The 23,429-nt window shown below is 36.2% G+C and overlaps 1 protein-coding gene across 3 annotated transcripts in view; it reads right to left on the reverse strand.

Annotated features, from left to right (window-relative positions):
• The window catches only part of LOC138708167 (fibrillin-2), a 176,381-nt gene that overhangs the window by 44,425 nt on the left and 108,527 nt on the right, over window positions 1–23,429 (reverse strand). For all 3 annotated transcript variants that reach the window (XM_069838428.1, XM_069838429.1, XM_069838427.1), the window contains 6 exons: window positions 21,993–22,148; window positions 16,851–17,009; window positions 14,897–15,103; window positions 9,625–9,777; window positions 5,559–5,690; window positions 2,353–2,493 (listed from right to left, as the gene is read on the reverse strand). In XM_069838428.1, coding sequence (XP_069694529.1) covers window positions 2,353–2,493; window positions 5,559–5,690; window positions 9,625–9,777; window positions 14,897–15,103; window positions 16,851–17,009; window positions 21,993–22,148 — 948 coding nt within the window. The remainder of the gene's footprint in view (window positions 1–2,352; window positions 2,494–5,558; window positions 5,691–9,624; window positions 9,778–14,896; window positions 15,104–16,850; window positions 17,010–21,992; window positions 22,149–23,429) is intronic.

Below are 23,429 nucleotides of genomic sequence, written 5' to 3' on the forward strand. Positions count from 1 at the left end.
ATTTTCATATAATGCAGATAAATCCTTCAGGAACAATACGTCACTTTTCCACATAATCCCCGCACCTTTCAACTGCCTTACGCCACCTTGGAATGAGGGCCTGTATACCTGCACGATAAAAGTCTGAACCAACACGTCTGAGCTACTCTCTGGTGCCACTCATGAGAACGACTTAAATTAAATTTGAATACAAGGGGGAAGGATGTATCTATGACCTCCATAAATTGCAAAGGTTTAGAATAAAAAATAAATTAAAAAAAATGTTGTGCATTACTTTTGGAGTGATCTTCGTAGAAGTGACCGTGGCTGATGACGCAGAAGTTTGGAAAATGGGACTTATCTGAAAAACCATAAGGCATAAATCGAAAATTCTTATATAAAATTAAAGGGGAAAAAATTCTCTATTAAAATAGTAATACTTTGAAAATTCTAATTTTTCATCATTTTTTGCGTTTTGTGGGTGTACATAGACCTTAAAACTAATCAGCTCTTTGTAGGCACTTTTGGCTCCTTTCCGAACACCTAGTGGCTCTAGTCTTTTTGGCGACAGAATAATGGACGAAACTTCAATGATCCCATATTTCAATAGCTGAAGCAGAAGTCTCTTTGAATAAAGTTGTGAATGATGCTGCTAAACGTGGGACTAATTTAATTTCACAATATTGTAATATTTTGACAAAAGACAAGAGCAGAAACAGTCCTATTGCGACTAATAGCAAATCATCGAAAGAAGTTTCCTGTTCTAACCAAGTGGGTGTTAGTATGACGGACATTAGCTATGGAAATAACGTTTGGATAATCCTGTTTTACTATTTAAATTGTTCTGTGTATATTTTTTAGATCCAGTCAATTACAGCAGACTCAGGAAGTAAAATAACTGGATATGTTTTCTTATAATAGTTACTAAAAATTGTCTAAATTTTAAATTCTGCTGCCTGGGGCGAATAATAATAATTGTTTACAAAATTTTGTATGTATTACTCGACCAAGGCCAGTGGAATCCTGCAGCCGGGAGCCATGGCACTACTGCTCCTGTGTTCGTAATACCACATCGTGATAGTTTACATTACACCTATGGCTCTACTCACCTTGGTCGAGTAATACTTGTTTTAGATATACAGTAAAACCCCGATAAGATGCTGTTCAAGGGACCGGGTGTAAACCACGTATTAACCGGGACCGCGTATTAGGCGGGTATACTAATTTTGACTTATATACAGTATCTATTAGCATTTTCCTTTATTGAAATACTTGATTCATGGAAGGTAATACAGTATTACTCCATTATGTAATTACTGTACTGTACGTCAAAGACATTTACAATACATATGTACTGAACTTAATTCTTTCGAAAAAAAGTCATTTATAGTTGTTTGCCGTGTGCGTGTTCTCCAAGTCCTCATGTTTACCACACTTCAGTTTCCTGCGATTATATCCTCCCGACAATGTCGCAACTGTAGTGATTGAGTCGCGATATTTTATTATCGTGCTTAATATCGATGATGGGATTCCTAATGGATCAGAGAGTTGTTTCTGAGTAAGAGTACTGTTCTCATCGTACTTTCGTAAGATTTCAAATTTTTCCGACACAGAAAGCGCTTTTCGTTTAACACTCATTGTAATGACATTCACAGACACTTCTATACACTAAAGAACAACAAACTGCCCAGCAAAAATTTCCAGAATTTTATTACGGCCGAGTGAGGAATGCTGTTTGAGAGAGAGGGTTAGCAAGAGGGTGAGGTATTGTAACTGTGTGTAGGCTTTAAGTGCGCAGGTAAAGAGTCGAATAAGAGAGCGTAACAAGAGGGTGGGGTATACTAAGGTATGAAGTATTAAGGTTTAAATGTGCAGGTAAAGGGTCGAATACCAATATTTTCAGGTTAATGGCACCAGTGAGTTCAGTGACCAAGATGTTTCATTGCTGAAAATTACATCGAAAATATTCCACAAAATCAGTGTATCATGCGGGACTTGAGCGCAACAAACGGGGTATTTTATAAAGGCGTTATATATATGAAATGTGCAGGGACCGGACAAAAAAAGCGTATTACATGGGATAGCGTAATAAGCGGGTGCGTCTTATCGAGGTTTTACTGTAAATGAATGAAATTAGCCTTTTGGAGATAACATTTCGAACTTTCACTTTTTTTTGGACCATCCTAATATACGTACTGATTTCATGTTTAAAAGCGATTGCATCTGTTTACATTACATTTTATTGATGATACTAATATTAATAAAGCTGCATTTTTATCTTCAAAATGCAGTTTTGTTTTCATAATTTTCATGCGAGCTGGTGCTTTCTGGAGGTGTGGACCTCATTTGCAAGTAAGAGACATAAGAACTCACCTTCACACTGTCCTGTCTGAGCATTCAGTGTATAGCCAGTTCCACAGCTAGTGAAGCGAATGCAGTGGTAGGAGCCAATAGTGTTGTCGCAGCGCTGACTCGGCAAGCAATCATGTTTATTCACTTGACACTCATTTACATCTAAAATAAACGAATACATGCATGTATTGTATAAAATATACAGCAACATACTTTTAGCAACAGTCATCTTACCATCTCTTTCAATTTCTAAACATAAAAGCTTTCCATCCACTGTTGGAAAGTGGAAACTGACTGTGATAGTTATTTAAAGGGGGAGTTACATCTTTCGCTAGTAAAATTGCACTACGTTTAATTATTTTTTGCTCAGAAACTACAGTCCTTTGGGAATAAAAATTGGCATGCTTAATATATTTTGTGCGAGATCATGCGTATTTGCTTGGTTTCCGCACAAAACCAATCTGCGGAAAGTCTAAAATTCCACATTCAGTATTCCCAACCTAACACACATAACAATTTCCCTCTTCTTACCGCTTAAGTGACATATTGATTTTACCGCTTTAGGCTTTTAACATATTATTTTTAGAGATGTTCAATATAGTAATAATTATAAATTGGAAACTTACCACTGCAATTTCACCTAAATTGCACTGTTAATTATTGTTTTTAAATATTTGCAAAAATTAAGTAAACTCTACAACTCCACTAAAGTTACTGCATTCGTGATGCAAGTAACATTAAGGAAGACGTGAAAAAATCAACAAGATTCCAGACTCATCATAGACTGGGGGAAAAAAAAGACAGACGTATATCACAGCCTGCTGGAGTATAGTAAACACAGAAAACATTTTAAAGCAACAATGTTGAAGATAGATATTTTTGTTTTGCAAATTCGCCGTCATTGAACAGAAACCAAGATGGAGATTTCATTGCATCTAATTAGAAATTCCTCTTTCAGGTATGTAATAAATGATCTTCGCACAAAATAATGTATGATACACGAGCGGTATGTTTTCTTTCAATTCTCGGAAATTAAAAAAGCTCAACTACGTTTCGCTTTTTCAAACTTTTCCTCGAACATGAAAACTTCAACATACCGCGTTTGTAACGCATATTATTATTCTCTGTATGTCACTAAGCAATTTTAATATTTTTGAAAACCTAATAGCTATTTCTGAAAAGGAAATTGTACCAGAACAATGAAAGGAGTTCATAATTGTACCTAATTTTAAGAAGAGGGACAAAACTAACTGTAGTAACTTTCGAGGAATATCACTTTTGTTGACATCGTACAAAATTTTGTGCAATATTCTTTTGAGAAGATTTAACTCCTTATGTAGATGAAATTATTGGGGATCATCAGTGCGATTTTAGGCGTAATAGATCGATTATTGAAGAATTCATATAGGACATAGGTGCCAGAACATCACAGAATACTGGAAGATCTCGACTCGCAGTATACCTACCAAGCCAAAAGGAGAAACACAGTGACCATCTTCTGCCTCCCCACTGAGCATGAAACACTGACAGAGATAATGTTCAAAATGTTGTATTGTGTTCATGTTAGTAGAATTTGATAATGAGAAATATGCGTTAAATTGGGAAATAACCACCGAATAGAAGCATGTATAGCACCAAAGTCAGGAGATATATTGCACCAAAAATTCAGGCCCTTACTTATGAGGCGTCTCTCTGACGAACATCAGCAAAAACATACACTAAACATCCAGGAAAGGACTTATACAAATCTCATGTAATGACAAAAGTGTATGTCATTTACATGACGATGTCTATTTATTTCAGTGGTGCCTATTGAAAGTTATGACAATCCTGGTGCGAGATTTAGGTATCTGCACCATGTCATGAATGCCTTCATTATAATCGAAACATGTCTGCAACACATTCAACAGATGATAATAATAATAATAATAATAATAATAATAATAATAATAATAATAATAATAATAATAATAATAATAATGTTTTATTTTCGCTGGCAGAGTTAAGGCCAAAGGCCTTCTCTTCCACTCAACCAGCCTTAATCAATACAATAAATATTTAAATTACGAATATTTACACTACACTTAAAAGGTTCTCCAGGAATATTCTTCAGTTAAGTTTTAACGACTAGTAGACTACATATTTATTTAAATTTAGATAAACCTATAAGGTAAAGTAGTAACTTAATTTATGAGCTAATTTAATTCAATCAATTATAATTAATTTGAGATTTGAGATAGCTAGTAAAATGATGAAAATTAATTTAATATAAGCTTACTAGAACTATGTAACAGGGAGAAAAAAATATATATATATATATACCGGTATATAAATCTAAAATATATTTCTATAATGAGAATATTAATTTAATTGCCATTAGAAGTTTTGTAAATCTATTTAGAGAAATTAATGATAATAATAAGAATGGACAGATGTTAGTTTCATTATATGTAATAAATATTAATCAGAAATTAATTTGTTAAAAATTTATGGAATTTTGACCTAAATGAAGTTATTGTCCAACAACCCCTTACATCACTGGGTGGCGAGTTGCAATTTCTAGCAACTGAAACTGTATAAGATGAAGAATATAAAATGTCTTGTGGTAGGGTATAATGAGTAAATTGTTATGATGAGATCTTGTACTTAGCTGATGATATGCGGATAAATTTTGAAAACGAGAAGCCAAATAGATTGGGGTAGCGGTGCACAGAATTTGAAATAAGAGAACAAGAGAATGCAGGGCTCGTCGATCGCTTAGCCTTAGCCAAGACAGAGTTTGGAAAGACGGGGAAACATGATCATACTTACGAATATTGCAAATATAACGGACGCACGCATTGTGCACACCTTGTAGCCTGCAGCTCAATTTTGCATTTAGGTTACTTAATATAATATCGCAGTAGTTGAAGTGTGGCATCACGAGTGTTTATACAAGGATTAATTTTAATTTATCAGGAAGAAAGTGCTTCAGTCGCTTTAATGGGTGAATAATAGAAAATATTTTTTGGAAGTGTGATTCACTTGTTCATTCCATTCCAGGTGACAATCCATATAAATGCCAAGGTTCTTCACAGTCGATAGGTTCCCCCAGTCACCGTCTTCTGTGATGGTATTGATAATAATATATAGCTCCAAGAGTCTACATATAGGACATGGTGCAAATACCAAATAATCCCGCATCACGTTGAACACAGTCTCTCAAATCATATGTATGACAGTCTTACCAACACATGCACGTAGTATAGGATCCAGTTGGAAACCAGTCTTGCACACACAGAGGAAGCCACCCTGCGTGTTTCGGCAGTCCTGGTTGCTGTCACATGGCGGGTCCAGATTCTCATCACATTCATCAATATCTGCAAACACGAAAATTTAAACAAGCTAATGTCGAGGTAGACAAAAAGCTGACAGCAAAAGCAGAAATAAAACAGCCACTCAAACCATTAGGCTAAACCTAATTAAATACAAATTAAATGCTTACGAGTATGCAAGGACACTTACCAAAAGTATGCCAAAAATCTTTTAAGCAATCAGTTCTTGATAATCCATTTTGAATCTTCCGTACACTACTTTTAACACTTGAATATAAGTATTTGATTAACTAGCGGACTTACTCGTGTTAATTATGTAAGGCTTACAGCTGTTTCGGTGCTTCATCACACCATCCTCAGAGCCTACTAGATCTCGGCGTCATCTCGAACTTCTCTGCCTGTTATGTGGGTGCGTTTGGCTGTTGAAAGGTGTTGAAAAGTGGAGTCAAATAGTGTGTGTGTGTGTGTGTGTGTGTGTGTGTACATCTACATACACCGATCACATAACCAATGCTAACCTTACATACAATAACAAAAATTCGGACATGGAAATCCTACACATACAACCCAAGAACCAAAAACTCAACACACTAGAATAATACGAAATATACAAATACACTAAAACACACCCCGATCAAATTCTCAACGCACAGATCAATTTCAGTACACACACACTATTTGACTCCACTTTTCAACACCTTTCAACAATCAAACGCACCCACATAACAGGCAGAGAAGTTCGAGATGACGCCGAGATCTAGTAGGCTCTGAGAATGGTGTGATGAAGCACCGAAACAGCTGTAAGCCGCACAGACTTACATAATTAACACGAGTAAGTCCGCTAGTTAATCAATTACTTACAATCAGTTCTGTTAATTTTATTTTGATTTACTGTAAGAAATATTTTTAAATAATCTATGACAATTCTATGACAAGGTTATAATAACAACTAGCACTAGACAGTATACATTAGTTTTAAGGTATACAGACCGACAAAGTGAAATCTCGCCTGGAATGGCTCACAAAGCTGGTAATAACGAGCCATCCCTTTTATAGGAGGCCTTTGCCCTTCACGGGACATAATGGTTAAATTCATTCATTCATTCATGACAATTCTGAGATACCTTCCAAAAAAATAATAAATAAACGAGGCCCTAAGTTCAGCCCAGGGCATTTTGTAATTTAAAGTGAAGAAAGGAGCTTATTAAGAAGTCTTACACAGGATTTGCTACCCTTGAGATAAGTTTATACACACAAATTTACATAGTTTACAGTTGCACCAATGTTTCCCAATTCATCATACAAAATGTTATACGGAACAATACCAGAAACTTTGATTAACTCAACATAGATCATATGAGCCGTTCAGAGCAAAAGTGGTGTAAGTCAAAATTGGATAATGAGGTTTAAAGTAAAAATTCTGTAAAATACAGCGCAAAGTAGCAATTAATACGTCGCTCTTGCTATCCACCGACTAGTAATAATTTAAATAAAGTGAATATTAATTGCTACTTTGCGCTGTATTTTACAGAATGTTTACTTCAACCCTCATTACCCATTCTTGACTTACACCACTTCTGCTCTGACCGGCTCGTAACAATCTAAGGTTGCCACCCACAATACACATATCAATTACCACAAGCTTACCAGAAATCTTAACAATATAGCACATAGAGCCTCAGATTTGTATAACAAACTCCTATAAAACTTTAAAGAACTCAATGGGAAAGAAATTTTAAAAAAGTTAAAGAACTTTCTATTAACACACATGCTGCTTTGCACTTAGTACTGGAAATCAATTTATTAACATTCATCTCCTTTTGATATTGTCCTTCTCTGTTATGTTTCAGATTCCAAATAAAATCGATGGAAGAAAAGAAGAATTAGAGACAGGCCAGAGGAAAACAACATATACATAAATGAATTTGCTTTGTTCCAACAGAGTATGCGCACAATTTAGATATAAGTTTGTATTATTTGTAATTATTCCTGTGTACTCATGATGCCATGAATATTTGTAATTCCTATGCCTAATAAAAATCTTATCTATCGTAATCATCCTGATTTCCACGGGACAGTCCTGATTTTGACTGTTGCCCCGAGTCCCATCATGATGTCAGTTGGGATGCAAATTCTCCTGATCTTTGGGACTTTTATAATTGAAAAGTCCACTGCAAGAATGATGGATGTCACTTTCTTGTCGAAAATGAACCAAGACTGTCAATGCATAGCTTAAGGCATATAGAATGTACATAGAGAGTTATAGGGCATTAAAACTGATAGTCATTGTTCACTAATATGGTTTCGCGGGATATCAGCCGAGTTAAAATTTTGGAATGTTCCAAGCTTTCAACTGCTATCTCTGCAGCCATCTTCAGGAAAGTTGTGTCTGGACAGAAAGTCGTGGGTTATATAGATGTTAGGCTGTCTCAGGTGATATGGGATTGGTTGGCGGATCGGCCAATCCGGGGCCGGTAATTATCATTCCTCATAAGCTCTGCCCCTCCCGGGATTCTTACGTGAAGTTTGGTGGGCGACTAGTCCTGTTCCGCCGGTTGGAATCGGTTGCTGTCCTCGGTCCGTGATCTTCGTGACCTTGATTGTAAGAGGGCCTAAGCTGGTCCAAGGCCGGTGTCCATGCCTGACTGAGCTGCAGTCCACCGCCTCTGTTAAAGTTGTTTTTCTCCAGCTTAATCTCTATGGCCTCCTTGATTGTACGAGCCCAGCAGTGGCTTGATTTGTTAATGACCTTGGTGTGGTCAAACAGTCATTGTCCAGTAATGATCGGAAAATCACAGTTAAGCTTTGAGAGCTAAGCATTTCAAACTTTCAATTGCTTCTCCTGCAAAATGTATTCCAAATGACATCCATCATTCTTGCAGTGGACTCTTCAATTTATTTCACTAAAGTAACTTGCCCCATTATAGCACATGCACTTTAAATTAATATTTGAACATTCCCCTTTATGGAGCACATATCGAGCAAAGCAAAACTAATTCCAATGTTAGGTAATCATCAGAAAACGATCATTTTAAGTATTATGAAAATGCTAACTTCAGAAGAACTTCTACTTTCCTTGAAAACAATCATCTACAGAAACTTCAATCATTATCATTACAAGGAAATAGACAAATTTCTTTAAAAAGCATTCAAGAAGCAGCTTCTTCACTGTGAGTTAATGTCAATTTATACGCTTTGTTTACAGACTACACTGCGTATTCAGTCCAAAGTGTGTCATGGCCATGCTGCCATGTGGCTAGTCGTTCAGCCTAGAGAATTCAATCTCCCTACACTTCCACAGATGCGTATTACTTATGTGCCAGAGAAGTTGCCTAGCAAGTACGGCGTTCATTCTGAAGAGTACTTACTGATACGTACAGTAACACCTGTAGTGGCAGGAATGTGAACTGTTTGGAAACATGTACTGAGGTGAGTTTTTTCTTACTGTTGGGATATGTGGAGAGGGTTAAGACGATTACTTACGTATTTGTTGACATTAACTTCGACGGTCAACATGGACACGGAGCATTTGATTTGTGTTATGGAATGTTGCCGTATGCAACCGATGATAACAAATACCCTGCGTACGATTTGCCCACGCAAAACACAGTTCGAAAGAGGTTATGGTAGCACACAGACTTTACAGACCGCCATCTGTTGCTACGACGTTCAAGTTATACCGTACACGTTCTCAAGTTCAGATTGAACACCTTGATTAATAGGCAACTTCTCTGACATAAAAGCTGAAACTCGCTTCAAATCGCTGATTCACAACAGTGACGTCATGACACACTTTGAAATGAACACCCAGTAGTGCCTTAAAAAGCATAGGCCTACTGCCATAAGAAAGCTACATGAGTAGTGTTCATGTGTCGCGTTACAGAACATACTTGTATAGGAAGGTAGTGAATGTCACAAGAAATCAGCTTCTGTCAACTGTCAGAAGGGAATACTTTTATATGGATTAATTGTAACATACCTATACAAGTTCCAGTTGCCTGCTCAAACTGGAAACCTGTCTGACACTGAGACGACTCTGTAGATGATTTTGGCGCACATCTGTAGCCCCCTGGTTCATTGATACAGGCTTCTAAGTTGCAGACGTGAGTCCCTTCCTCGCATTCATTTACATCTACACAAATATATTTCTCTTATACACAAGTTTCATAAATCTATTCACAACTTTGCTGTAAAGTTCCTTGCAATGCTATTTTATTATTCATTCACATATTCAACAATTAAAAAATCTTCTATTGTACACACTAGGTAATAGTAATATGCGTTGCAAGAGCGGTATGTTGAAGTTTTCATGTTCGAGGAAAAGTTTGAAAAAGCGAAATGTAGTTGAGCTTTTTAATTTCCGAGAATTGAAAGAAAACATACCGCTCGTGTATCATACATTATTTTGTGCGAAGATCGTTTATTACATACCTGAAAGAGGAAGTTCTAATTAGTTGCAATGGAATCTCCATCTTGGTTTCTGTTCAATGACGGCACATTTGCAAAACAAAAATATCTATCTTCAACATTGTTGCTTTAAAATGTTTTCTGTGTTTACTATACTCCAGCAGGCCATAATATACGTCTGTCCTTTTTTTTCCCCCCAGTCTATAAATGCGAACTTAAAACAAACGGTAAGGTTATGTAATGATTTAGAGTTTACTTAATGTTTGCAAATATTTAAAAACAATAATTAACAGTGCAATTTAGGTGAAATTGCAGTGGTAAGTTTCCAATTTATAATTGTTACTATATTGAACGTCTCTAAAAATAATATGTTAAAAGCCTAAAGCAATAAAATCAATATGTCACTTAAGCGGTAAGAAGAGGGAAATTGTTATGTGTGTTAGGTTGGGAATACTGAATGTGGAATTTTAGACTTACTGCAGATTGGTTTTGTGTGGAAACCAAGCAAATACGCACGATCTCGCACAAAATAATATATTATGGACTGAAATATTTCTCATTTTACTATCAGTTCCAAAACTTATTTCATAAGAAATATATATTTTTATTTTTCATAAATTATGGTTACACCACAGAAAACTTATACCATCAGGAACTGAATTTATCTCATGAAAATAAAGAAGAATATTGTAAGATAACTAAGAACGTGGAATAACATAATGAAACAAATATTACGAGGCCAACATGGTGCACATTCCAACAGAGTACACAGAAGTGAAATATACGAACAGTGAATTGCAGGACAGAATACAGTGAAGCATATTATATGCAATTAGATTACAACTACACAGATTTTCTTATCATGCAAGAAAAAACATGAAGGTTTACTGCTTAATGTTATATTCAAAGTAAACCATTAAATTAAGACAAAAATAAATTATTACTGATTGGCTATTTCTTCATGAGAAGTGACATCATTACCATGCTCAAGAATGCAGTCTCGGAAAATTATACTCTTGCTGGAATGAGAAAATCAAATTAATTTTTTATGAAATTGCAAGTAAAATAAAAAGCTCCACACACACTGTAACAGAAAATAGCTAGACTTTGTACTTCACTTTAAAACCAGCATATTACAGTATGTGGAAGATAAGTTGCTAACAGTTTCTACAGATTTCAGTACTGTTCAGACATAGTAACTAAATTCAAACATTAAATTCCCATCGGCCTGGATGGCACATTGGTAGTGCTGGCCTTCTGTGCCCGAGGTTGTGGGTTCGATCCCGGCTCAGGTCAATGGCATTTAAGTATGCTTAAATGTGACAAGCTCATGTCAGTAGATTTACTGGCATGTAAAAGAACTCCTTCAGGACAAAATTCCGGCACACCGGCGATGCTGATATAACCTCGGCAGTTGTGAGAGTCGTTAAATAAAATATAATTTAAAAAAATTAATTAAAAAACATTAAATCCCTGCTATGACAACCCATGAAAGGAAAACTGAGTAGCAGACTGCTGGCTTTAAGTCCACATGCCCCAGAAGAGAAGAACGATTATCTAACCAGTACAAGAATAACGTATGGTGAACACATGACATCCCCTGTCCTCAGCAGTTACAGCTGGCAAATGAACTCATATAAAATAATACACAATTATACACTTATCATTCCTAAACTGGTTCTTATTTTATAAGAAAAGTACCCATACTGGTTACAGTGTTGCTGGTTTTATGGCAAACAATTATCCACTCACACAGAGATATCATACATATTACGAAGAAATTCAAGCTTTAATTTAAAATTAAACATAACGTCATGAAAATATCAGTTGATAAAACAAAGACTATATAACTGGCAGCAAAGAACCTGTTCGCTGTAAACTGGAATAGCAAGGAAAGATCATAGAATATGTGATGATATTCAATTATCTAGGAACAGAAATAACTAGTAACGATGCTCTTCAATATGAGGTACAGCTACAAGTTCATAAAGCTGGAAGAATTTCAGGATGCGTAAAAGACACAATATGGCAAAACAAATATTTGAGAATGGAGACAAAAGTAAAAATTTACAAATCTGTTATAGGACCGAGACTCAGTTATACATGTGAAGCAAGAGCTGACACTATAAGAACAAAATAAATTACTGAAACCACTGAAATGAACATACTAAGAAAAACTTTTAAAAGACCTGACTGGATCATCTTAGGAATGACAACATTAGAGAGTTTCAAGCTATAAGGCAGCCATCGTCAACTGGCCTGCATCCTAGTTCGGAGCACAGAGACGCTGGCTGAGGAGGTAGTAGTGTGCAGTGTGTCGAGCCAAGCCATCACAGAAGCCAAATTTCTGACCATAATTTACAATGTCTTCGAGTGTGTTCTACACGAGCATTGACACTTAACACTGACCAGTTAGTGAGGGAAAAACGAATTAAAAAATCCAGGAAAACCAATGCTAATGATCGGCGAAAATAATTTTTATCATTTGTTATTTACATTGTAATAAAATAATTTAGGCCTACTTCAGTCTTGTAACAGAAACGACAATATGTTTCATATGTTATACAAAATAACAAATAATTGGTTTTGTGATATATAGTGTCAGATAAAAAATGGATAAATAATTTTATTTTATTGACGACACTTAAACAAAGGAATAGGATGACAGGATTTAAATATTAGTAATGGATTCGATTTGTTTAATATTTTGTAACAGCGAAAATGCGTTATACGTCTGTAAGTTCTCAATTACTTTAATATGAAACAAAAACTATTTGCTTTCAAAACCGCTGCAATACGTAACAAAAAATTACAACTTGCTTGTTGTCTTAAACTAAAAAGTGATTTAAAAATCCAGGAAAACCAATGCTAACAAATAGCGAAAATAAATTTTATAATTTGCTATTTACATTGTAATAAAATAATTTAAGCCTACTTTAGCCTTGCAACAGAAACGATAATATGTTTCATATGTTACACATAATAACAAATAATTGGTTTTGTGATATATAGTGTGAGATAAAAAATTGATAATTAATTTTATTTTATTGACGACACTTGAACAAAGGAATAGAATGACATGATTTAAATATTACTAATGGATTCGATTTGTTTAATATTTCGTAATAGTGAAAATGCATTAGGCCTATAGGTATGTAAGTTCTCATTTACTTTAATACAAAAAAGAACTACTTACTTTCAAAACCGATACAATACATAACGGAAAAATACATATTGTTTCTTGTCTTAAACTGAAAAGTGGTTTACTTATTACACAGTTCCTCTTAAAATAAATGAAGTACAGGTTTCTTCCGTGTTTATTATGATTATTAGAGACTGATTAAAAGGGTTGAACAAGTGAACGGACGCCACTGCCATCACCCGATTCCTTCCCCCCACTCCCCACCTCCTGCTGCACAGTTGATGTCTAAGGGATAGAACTGAGCTAGCGAGCAAACTGTGCCTGCACCATAGTGCACTCAGATGACGACTCCTGCTATAAGGGAATGGATTAATGGGAGAAGAGCAGAATGGAAGGAACATGTTGACAGAATGCCAGAAGATAGGATAGTGAAGATTGTATGGAACAACTCTTCGAAAGGGAAGAGAAGCCCACGAAAGTACCCTAAGAGATGGCTGGAGTCTTGTCACTGAATGAACAAGCTTGGTAGCTTATATGGAAGATAGAAGAAGAAGAAATTTAAAATGTTACCGTATACCATAGTTTCTCGAACAACCCGGTCACTTTTCTTCCGAAATATACAAGCTTATTCCAAATGAAGTTGGAAACATTGCCCGATTTTCATCCTGTGCAACTCTTATAGTGGTATACCATGCCATTATATCTTCCCACACGGATATTTACATTTTTAACATTGCTAAATGGCGTTTCATTACAGTGGCATGCAGTGCAATTTTATGTGAGGAAAGCAATAATACAAATTTTTATATGTACAGTACAAAACTGATAGCAGCCAACTCACCTAAATATATTTGAAGACCAAAGCAATTCTCCTCTCTTTAGCAGCAAAATCATTGCTGACCTGGACATAGAAGTCCTCATTACTGCGAATGGTTTCCAGTAATTTCTTCTCTACCGAATTAGAATAACGAATCTGCCTTGATCAGTACAGGAGCTCAGAGAAAGAATTTTGTGACATTTTAAGATAAGAGAATTCATAGTTCTCACGATTAAAATATAATTTCTGCAATACATTTCTTATTTTTTGCTTTATGAACAGGGAAAGCATGCTTTCCTTGCCTTCCATGTATGGGACACTACTGCATTTTGATTGGCAGTACATGTGTCAGAATCAAGTTCAAGTGTCATAAGTGTATAGTTTGTACGTTTTATATTTTCAATTCTGAAAATGAGAACAACTAAAGTTATGAGACTGCGATCCTTAAAATTATCAAAGACGCAGAGGAATATTTAAACTGTGCCACAGTCCGTAAATTTGATGTAAGTGAAAATTGCATCAGACACTGGAGGAAAACGAAGGAAATCTTATTAATGTTATAATTTGTTTTTTTTTCTTTTTTTATTTATTTATTTTAATTTTTTTTGCCTCCCAAAAGTGGGGTGTGGGGTATTGGAGAAAATACTGTACCTTAAGCACAAAAATCAAATGAAATTGGACATGCAGCTTTGTTAGATGTAAGAATGAGAAAATGTTAGCTGCCAGAGTAAAGAAATGTAAACGTCAGACAATGAAAGGATTGTGATTGCTCCTGTGCAATTAAACCATGTGGTTATCAAACAAAAACAAAATACTTAAACATTTAGCTGTCTTGGTTAGTGATTACAGACAAGTAATAATAAAAAACTGATCAGTGTAGGATACCAAAACATCTCCCAACTTGAGTGTTAAATCTAAAGCCAGCTGGGCATTGCTGGTTGGAATTTGGACCCAAAGAAGTTGACGAAGATGTTGTTGTTGGCACGCTTGTATCAGCTCTTATTTTCCTGATACACTGGAAGCTCCCTATTGTGTTCAGACAATCCTCTCCATTCGAGCATTTGGGATGATTCTCCACGCACTCATTTACATCTGTTGAAGTAAAAAATACAATATAAATCATCACACGAGCTTTCTCGTTACAAATGTCTGTGTTTGTTTGCAGAGGATGGACAAACTGCCACCAATATACAGAGCATGCAAGCACGTTTATAATGAGGACAGACCTGGAAACAAAATTTGGGCCACCTGAATTTTCTAAATTTTGTTTCTGGGTCTGTGCAATCCCCAGGAGGAAGAATGACATACACCTAATGGTCACCAGATTACAAAAGTAGCTCCCTGAACACCAGCAGGGTGGCACTCTGGCAGTCTCTGACCAACATCTTCAATGATAGGAACCTGTTGCTCTCCAGAGTGATACATCGTAAATTCCTCATCAACCCACTCACAAGTATTTTCAGATGAATATTTAACAAACATTTCAACATTAGAGTACATTATAATACAGTGGCATGCTACTATTTTATTCTAATACTTATTAGTGCTTTTTCTTATAAATTCTGCAAGGAATGGTTAAATGAATATTTATTTTTTGTTTATACATGTATATCTACCATCAGCTCTGAAATTAACAACAAAAATAAAGTTAGTTCTGAAATAAAAAAACGAATATTATCTGCCAATAGATGCTTTTATGGTCTTAGAAGACATATGAAATCTCAAATTATATTTAGGAGTACAAAAATTATGATGTATAAAACTCTTATAAGGTCTGTACTATCTTACGCATCTGAGACTTGGCCATTGTCGAAGTCAGATGTGACATTATTATGTACATTTGAAAGAAAGATTCTTAGGCAAATCTTTGGACCAGTTAGAGAAAACGGAACATGGAGAAGAAGATATAATTTCGAACTGTACGGATTATATAATGAGCCGGACATTGATAAATTCATAAAAATAAGAAGATTGGATTGGGCCGGGCATGTTGTGAGAATGCAAGATGATAGAGTTGCGAAGAGAGTTTTTAAATTTATTCCGATGGAAAGAAGGAAGGTTGGGAGACCGAGACTGAGATGGAAGACTGTGTGATGGATGACATCAAGACTCTGGGTGTTAGAAATTGGAGAAGTATGGTATTGGATAGGGAGGAATGGCGAAAACTTCTGAAGAAGGCCAGGGCCCATGAAGGGCTGTCGTGCCATTGATGATGATGATGATGATGATGATGATGATGATATCTACCATCAACATAAAGAAATAATTCAACAACATCAAGAGCATTTCATTTGAGTCTCCTTCAGGCCGGTGGAAAGGAAGGACGCGTTCGTATGCAGCAGAGAAGGAAAGGTTAGAACATTGGGCTGTGAGTTGGAGTCATACCGGGCTACACTAGGCAGCTGAGCAGCAAGGTTAAGGATGCAGCAGGGAGTGAAAGGGACAGCTTTAGCAAGTTTGTCTTATTGTCTCTTCTTTCACGTAGTGATTGAGATACTACTAATTATCGGTGGTATTGAACTGACTCCAGGACCTACAAGCGGCAACGAGACGACCAGTGTAAAGTGTGGGAGCTAGAGAAAGAACTTACGGGTAGGCGTATTCATATCTTTTATAAATGTTCGACAAATGTGTATTATAATTCATCTCATATTCCTATTGCTGTTTCGTTGATCTATACTCTTTTCCCATAATTCTTATTTCTTTTCTTTCCCCCCCCCCTAGTATTTTTTTTTTTTTTTTTGCAACTTGTGTGAGAGATAATTTATGTGAAAATGAACCAGAAAGAAAGTCAATCTTAAACCAAATAATTTTCGTCAAAATGGTATCGATTACTCACCGACACATGTTCGTGAATCCTTGTCCATTCTAAAGCCCGCTGGACAGGTCTGAATAGGAATTCTATGTCTCGTCTGACACTGAAATCCTCCATGAGTGTTGATGCAGAACTGCGTGAGAGAATCACAGTTGTGTGACTTCTCTGTACACTCGTTTACATCTGAAATTAAATGCAAATACTCACAATGTAAGCAGTGTATTCTGTACTTGAAACTAAACACTTATAGAACTATTTATATACTTGTAAAGATTAGTAAAGGAAAGTGGATATCATGAGTTTAAGCAACTTGTGAGGTAAGTTGACTATAAATTTTCTTAAGGTCAAACTTCAGCATGGGGCTGTATCAACAGGATTTTTCTATAAACGACTTCAAGACTTAGACATGAAAGTGATCCTTATACAGAGAAAGCAAAAAGTCAATGTGCACCTAATGTGCCTTGTAAATAGGCCTACATTATACAATAGCTATATTCACAAGTTACAGTAAACATTGGAAATGTCCTCCACATGCTTCTATGATGCATTCATATGCTTCATCTTGTCTGCAACAACCCTCGACAGTTCCAATGGTGGAATACTCCTCATAAATATCGTGATGTCTTCCTTTTGTTGAACCAGAGTTAGAATTGTCTTTGTAAACACTGTTTTCATTGTACCCCATAAATAGTAATCTGCAAGTGTCAAAATCAGGGGTGGCTCTACAATAAGAACTGCAGAGGTGCAGAACCGCCATTTAAATGGACCTGAGAAAATTAAAAATGTAAAACGTGCTTTTATGTAATCTACTTCACTGTTTCATTTATTTTTCCAATTCATTCTCCTTCGATTCGAGATTTTACTGTCTGTAGGAGCCTTGAACTGCTCGAGAATTTTAGCTGTAATGTACTTTTCGGATCTGTGATCGGCAGTTCCTGAAGTGCAATGTAGGCTAGTCAGCAGCAGAAAACTGGTTTTCTTCACCGTCCCATAAGACTGCATTAGAGCTGCAACCGAAGCAGCTACCTCCGAATACACAAAAGAACCGCCAACACCCTCATCTCTTTATGACCTGCGTTAGAACACATAGGCTTCTGGACTACTGTATATAATTACAGTTCCAGTGTGTTATAGTACTGTGGGTGGTGTGATGTGATTAGTCAGTGTGTCTAAGGAAATATTTTATATTAAAAATGAATTAAATGAAAACCTAATCGACCAACCCTTTTCGAAATTAAAATAGAAATTGCTTGTTAACTTAAGAAATTAGGACGTCCTACACAAAATTTAAATATTGAAATTTCTGGAAAAATTCGAGGAAATCGTGTAGCCTAATAGTCATTTTAATACCGAAATGTGTAATGGAAACGATTGGTTTTTTGCTGTGCTAATGAAAACGCTTTCTCCCCGTGTATTCTGTTTAGAGGAGAAAATACATGGACAAACACCGGAGTGAAGGATTTAGTTAATTTGACTTAAAAAAAACTAGAAAAGCATGTGGGGCACATCTCCACTACGTGACTAGTTGTACCAGGTGGGAGAGGTGTAGCGCACGGATGGTTGGAGTAGGCCTACAATTTCGGGTGCACATTCAACTTCGAGAAGAGGCTGTAATTACACGCGTTATCCGATATAGATGCAATAAACAGCATGCCTTTGCTAAATACACTACTTTTCATGCAGAACTGCCAACCTTTGTAACCGCGGGCTGCTACTGGTCAAAATCAAGTGAACATGGTGGTCACACATTCCTTGAGATTAATCCAAAACACATAATTTAACAGGGTCGTGGAAACATGAGCTTTATGTACTCAAACATGTGTCCATGTAAAATTTCGACCTCAGCTAAGTGTCCAATGAATGGGTACCTGAAAGATTATTTCACAACAACATTCCTCCTTTATGGTGTTGAAGTATATGGGGCCAATTATCAGTTTTCGGGAAATGGCGCAACACACACCAATCTTCTGCCCATGTAATGGTGTCTCATGTGACTCATGCAGATTATGCCATGACCAAAGGCGGCCATTTTGAATGTTAACATAGCCGGATGAATGAAACAAGACTTCATCAGAATATGACATCGATCATATCCTCCCCATCGACAGCAATAGTCACCAAAACATTGGCGATATTTTAACATGCTTGTCACAGTCTTTTTCTTGCAGAAAGTGCAGTGTTTTTAGTTCGCTGTTTAACGACACTATATCAACTACTAGGTTATTTAGCGCTGATGGAATTGGTGATAGCGACATAGTATTCGGTGAGGTGAGGCTGAGAATTCGCCATGAATTACCTGACTTTCGCCTTACAGTTGGGGAAAACGTCGAAACAATCCCAACCAATTAATCAACACAAGTGGGAATCGTATCCACACCTGAGCGCAGCTCTGGATCAGCAGAAATGCACACACCAACTGCCTGAGCTATGCTGGTGGCTTGCACTGTTGTTACTTTGAAGGAATGTAGGTGATAGAGTTTTTCAGAGCATTTCTTGTGCTTGCGCTGTTGTACAACACCCTCCCTTTGCTCTATGATACGCGAAATATTCTGTAACTTTCCTCAGTTAAGACGCGTTGTCTGCCAGACTCAGTGCATCAGTTTAGCCTACTTTTTTAACAATTGAGGCATTGACATGGGAAAGGTCGTAACTGCCAAAAATTCGAATTTTTAGGTTTTTCATTGAGAAGGTAGTAAATGGCCATGCCAATGGCACAGAGAAGGTAGTATGTCCGTATGTAATGAAACGAAGTTGGAAATGTAGTCACTAGATGTTGTAAGTTGTATGTGCACAGCTGTTGGCGTGGAGAAGGTAGTAACTCCTTTTACAACATCAGAGCGTGTCTAGACAAATATGAGCTGATAACTGTGCAGGGCAGAATAAGAATCGGATGATTCTAATGGTCCTGATTTACATTATTGCCAAGAAACATTTTGAGTCAGTGGACTTGAAATTCCTGGTTTCAGAACATTCCTACATTCCAGTGATAGGGAATTTGGCATCATAGAGAAAAGAAAAAAAAAAGATGCAAGACCATGGTTCCAGAAGAGGTAAGGCCTAATAATGTAATAATGATGAAGGATGAGGATTTCTTCGACTTTTCTGCAGAATGTGACAAGTTTTTGAATACAACTCCTATCAAAATCAGCACCCTCAACTAGATTAGATTTTCAAGAGCTGATTTTCCTCTAATAAAAACAAGACAGTCATTTAATGACCTTGAAAATATGTGGACAGAGCACAGGATTTTTAAGAAAGGACAGTCATTAACGTCAATCACTAACTTGCAGTGCTTGCAACGCCTTGAAAGAAGACCAGTCGTCCCTGATGCCAAAAAGAGAGACTTGTTATCTATGTTACACTTCCTCGATGAAAAGTATCATGCATTTTACCAAAAAATTTGTGCATAATGTATAAATAACGTTAATTCTCAGTTTGGCTAAGGAGTGATTTCAATGTTGTGTTTTCATAAAATAGGATTTCACAGATAAATCTGTGCCAGACTTTTCAAATTTCATATGTAACACAAACATGAGTGTATGCCTTTCATTTAAAGCAGTTTCTGTAATAATGTAAGTGAGAAAGTGTTCATAAATTTGTTTTTTGCTTCCCCTGAAAAATTTTGTTTTTGGCAGTTACTACCTTTCCCATGTCAGCGCCTCAATTAATTTAACTAAACAGTCCTGAAACTTCAGTAAGCTTCAGAAACACACTTACAAGCTCGTGTAAAGAATTCTATATCCTAAAATTAGTATACCAAATACCTTATGTCTTTTGAGTAATTACCTTAGGTACGTACCAGATGGCCTATTCTTCTATATCACCTGACCTTTTCTGCATATGTCAATTAATATCTAGTAATTATAATACTAATGTCAAACTGCATTAAGCTCTATGCATTACTACCAGTTTCATTTTCTAGTGCTATGAAGTTTGTAAATTGAACTAATTTGATTGTATATGTTTGTATAGTTTGGCTGATGAATTGTATGTGCTTTTAAAATGATTACAAGTCTGTGTAGCTCTACTGATGAATTGTATGTAGGCCTACTGTGAATTGAATGGTAGTCTGTATAGCTCAATTGATGAATTGTATATGCTGTAAATTGTATAGTAGTGTGTATAGCTCAACTGATGAATTGTTTATGATTATAAATTGAATTAATCTACTTGATATTAATTGCACAAATTTGTATAGCTTAATGAAAGTATGCTACTTTGTATTGTATATATGTGTATAGTTTTGGCCGATGAATTATATATACTTTAAATTGAATAGTAATCTATATAGCTCTATTGATAAATTGTTTGTGTTTGTAATTTGAAGTAGTTTGCATGATATGTATTATCAATTTCTTATATCACAACTGGTTGAATTGTTTATGCCTTAAATTTAATTAACTTACGTGTTTTGTATTATACATATAGCTCAACTGATGAATGATTGTTTGCATTTGTAAATTTAATAATCTGATTGGCTATGTATTGTATACTTTTAGTAGAGCCATCGATGTAGCTCAGTCGGCAGACTCGCTGGGCTCCTGATCCGGAGCTGCGCTCGGGCTTGGGTTGGATCCCCCTTTGGTCTTTGGTTTCTTCCGAGGTTTTCCACAGCCATGGGACTGAAGCCGGATGGTCTATGGCGAGTCCTTGGCATCAACCCCTTTGATTTGATTAACCCCCTTTGATTTGATTACCTGGTTGGGTTTTTCCGAGGTTTTCCCCAACCAAAAGGCAAATGCCGGGTAATATTTTGGCGAATCCTCGGACCTCACCTCATCTCACTACATCTCGCCAAAATATTGTAAAAAATTGCACAAAATTGTAAAAATTGTAGAAAATTACTAAATTGTAAAACTATAAAAATTTGTAAAAACTGTAATTGTAATATTGTAAAATTTTGACTTGTTCCACATCTTAAAGCTTCATTGCTCACGTAAGATCTATGGAATAAAATAAATAAATAAAAATAAAATAAATAAAAAAAGTTATGTTGTAACATACTATTCTGTTTGCTTTTATTGCATATGTGTATTAGTATTTATTTCTTGCTAAATTCATTATTTTGGATGCAACTCTGTTAAAATAAATAATTACAAAGTTCAGACCTATAAAATAAAATACCTAACATATATACTGGTGTGTAAACACGAACTGCGAATGTACCTTGACAATTCAGAGTAGTTGTGTTATATCTGTAACCATGTCCACAAGCTGTTCTCTGGTCCACACGGTCCACGCAATTGTAGCCCCCCAGTGTGTTCACACAAAGCTGAACACCTCGGATACAATTGTGTCTGTCTTCTGCGCACTCGTCAACATCTGAAAATAGAAACAAAATGGTAAAAGTACTTTAAAATATATCTTATATGGAATTATCATTTTCTCACAGACAGGAAATATACTATAATAGGTATCAGTTTGCAAAAATGTTATGCTGAAAGTACCGGTATGTTGCTCTGTCGAAAGTCTTGCTAAATCTGGGTGCTTTCAATCAATTCTCGTCTTGTGAAGTGAATTTCGTCATAATAAATCCTGGAGATTATAGTTACAGGAGACAATACAGCTAATTAATTTCCTGTTATTTTCTGCACCAATACGACTTACATAATTAGGTCTAATATAAAAATGTAATTCGAGAAAAATTCGTTCCGGCACCGGGAATCGAACCTGGGGCCTCTCAGTTCTATGCGCTGAGTGCTCTTTCCAACTGAGCTATGCCAGGACACGATCCACGGTGCCGGCCGAACTCCTCTCGTAATGTTTTACGGCCTTACTACCTGCACTTTAGACAATGTAAGTCATACACGCAGGAGCGCATATTTAAATGACTTTATGGCCATATTCAACATCAGTTTGTGAAAACTGCTAACAGTTAATACATCACACATTCATTATATATGAGGTCTCGCCTACCTCATTGAATATTACACGACTACTATGAAGTAGCCAGTGTGTATTATCACCATTTAATTACAGAAAAATTCGTTCCGGCACCGGGAATCAAACCCGGGATCTCTCAGCTCTACGTGCTGAGTGCCCTTTCCAACTGAGCTATGCCAGGACACGATCCACAGTGCCGGCCGAACTCCTCTCGTAATGTTTTATGGCCTTACTACCTGCACTTTAGTAGTCATGTAATATTCAGTGAGGTAGGCGAGGCCTCATATATAATGAATATGTGATGTATTAACTGTTAGCAGTTTTCACAAACTGATGTTGAATATGGCCATAAAGTCATTTAAATATGCGCACCTGCATGTATGAATTACATTGTCTTAAACATTACGAGAGGAGTTCGGCCAGCACCGTGGATTGTGTCCTGATATAGCTCAGTTGGAAAGAGCACTCAGCACGTAGAGCTGAGAGGTCCCGGGTTCGATTCCCGGTGTCGGAACGAATTTTTCTCGAATTAAATGGTGATAATACACATTGGCCACTTCATAGTAGTCGTGTAATATTCAGTGAGGTAGGCGAGACCTCATATATAATGAATATGTGATCTAATATAAAAATGCTAATATTATGGCAAGAAAAACGAGTATACTCTAAAAGAATGAGCTCCAAACTGTCTTTGTTTATTAGAGATTTAACTTTGTGTCT

The sequence above is a fragment of the Periplaneta americana genome, chromosome 10 (assembly GCF_040183065.1).
Source record: "Periplaneta americana isolate PAMFEO1 chromosome 10, P.americana_PAMFEO1_priV1, whole genome shotgun sequence".
NCBI classification, from domain to species: Eukaryota; Metazoa; Arthropoda; class Insecta; order Blattodea; family Blattidae; genus Periplaneta; species Periplaneta americana.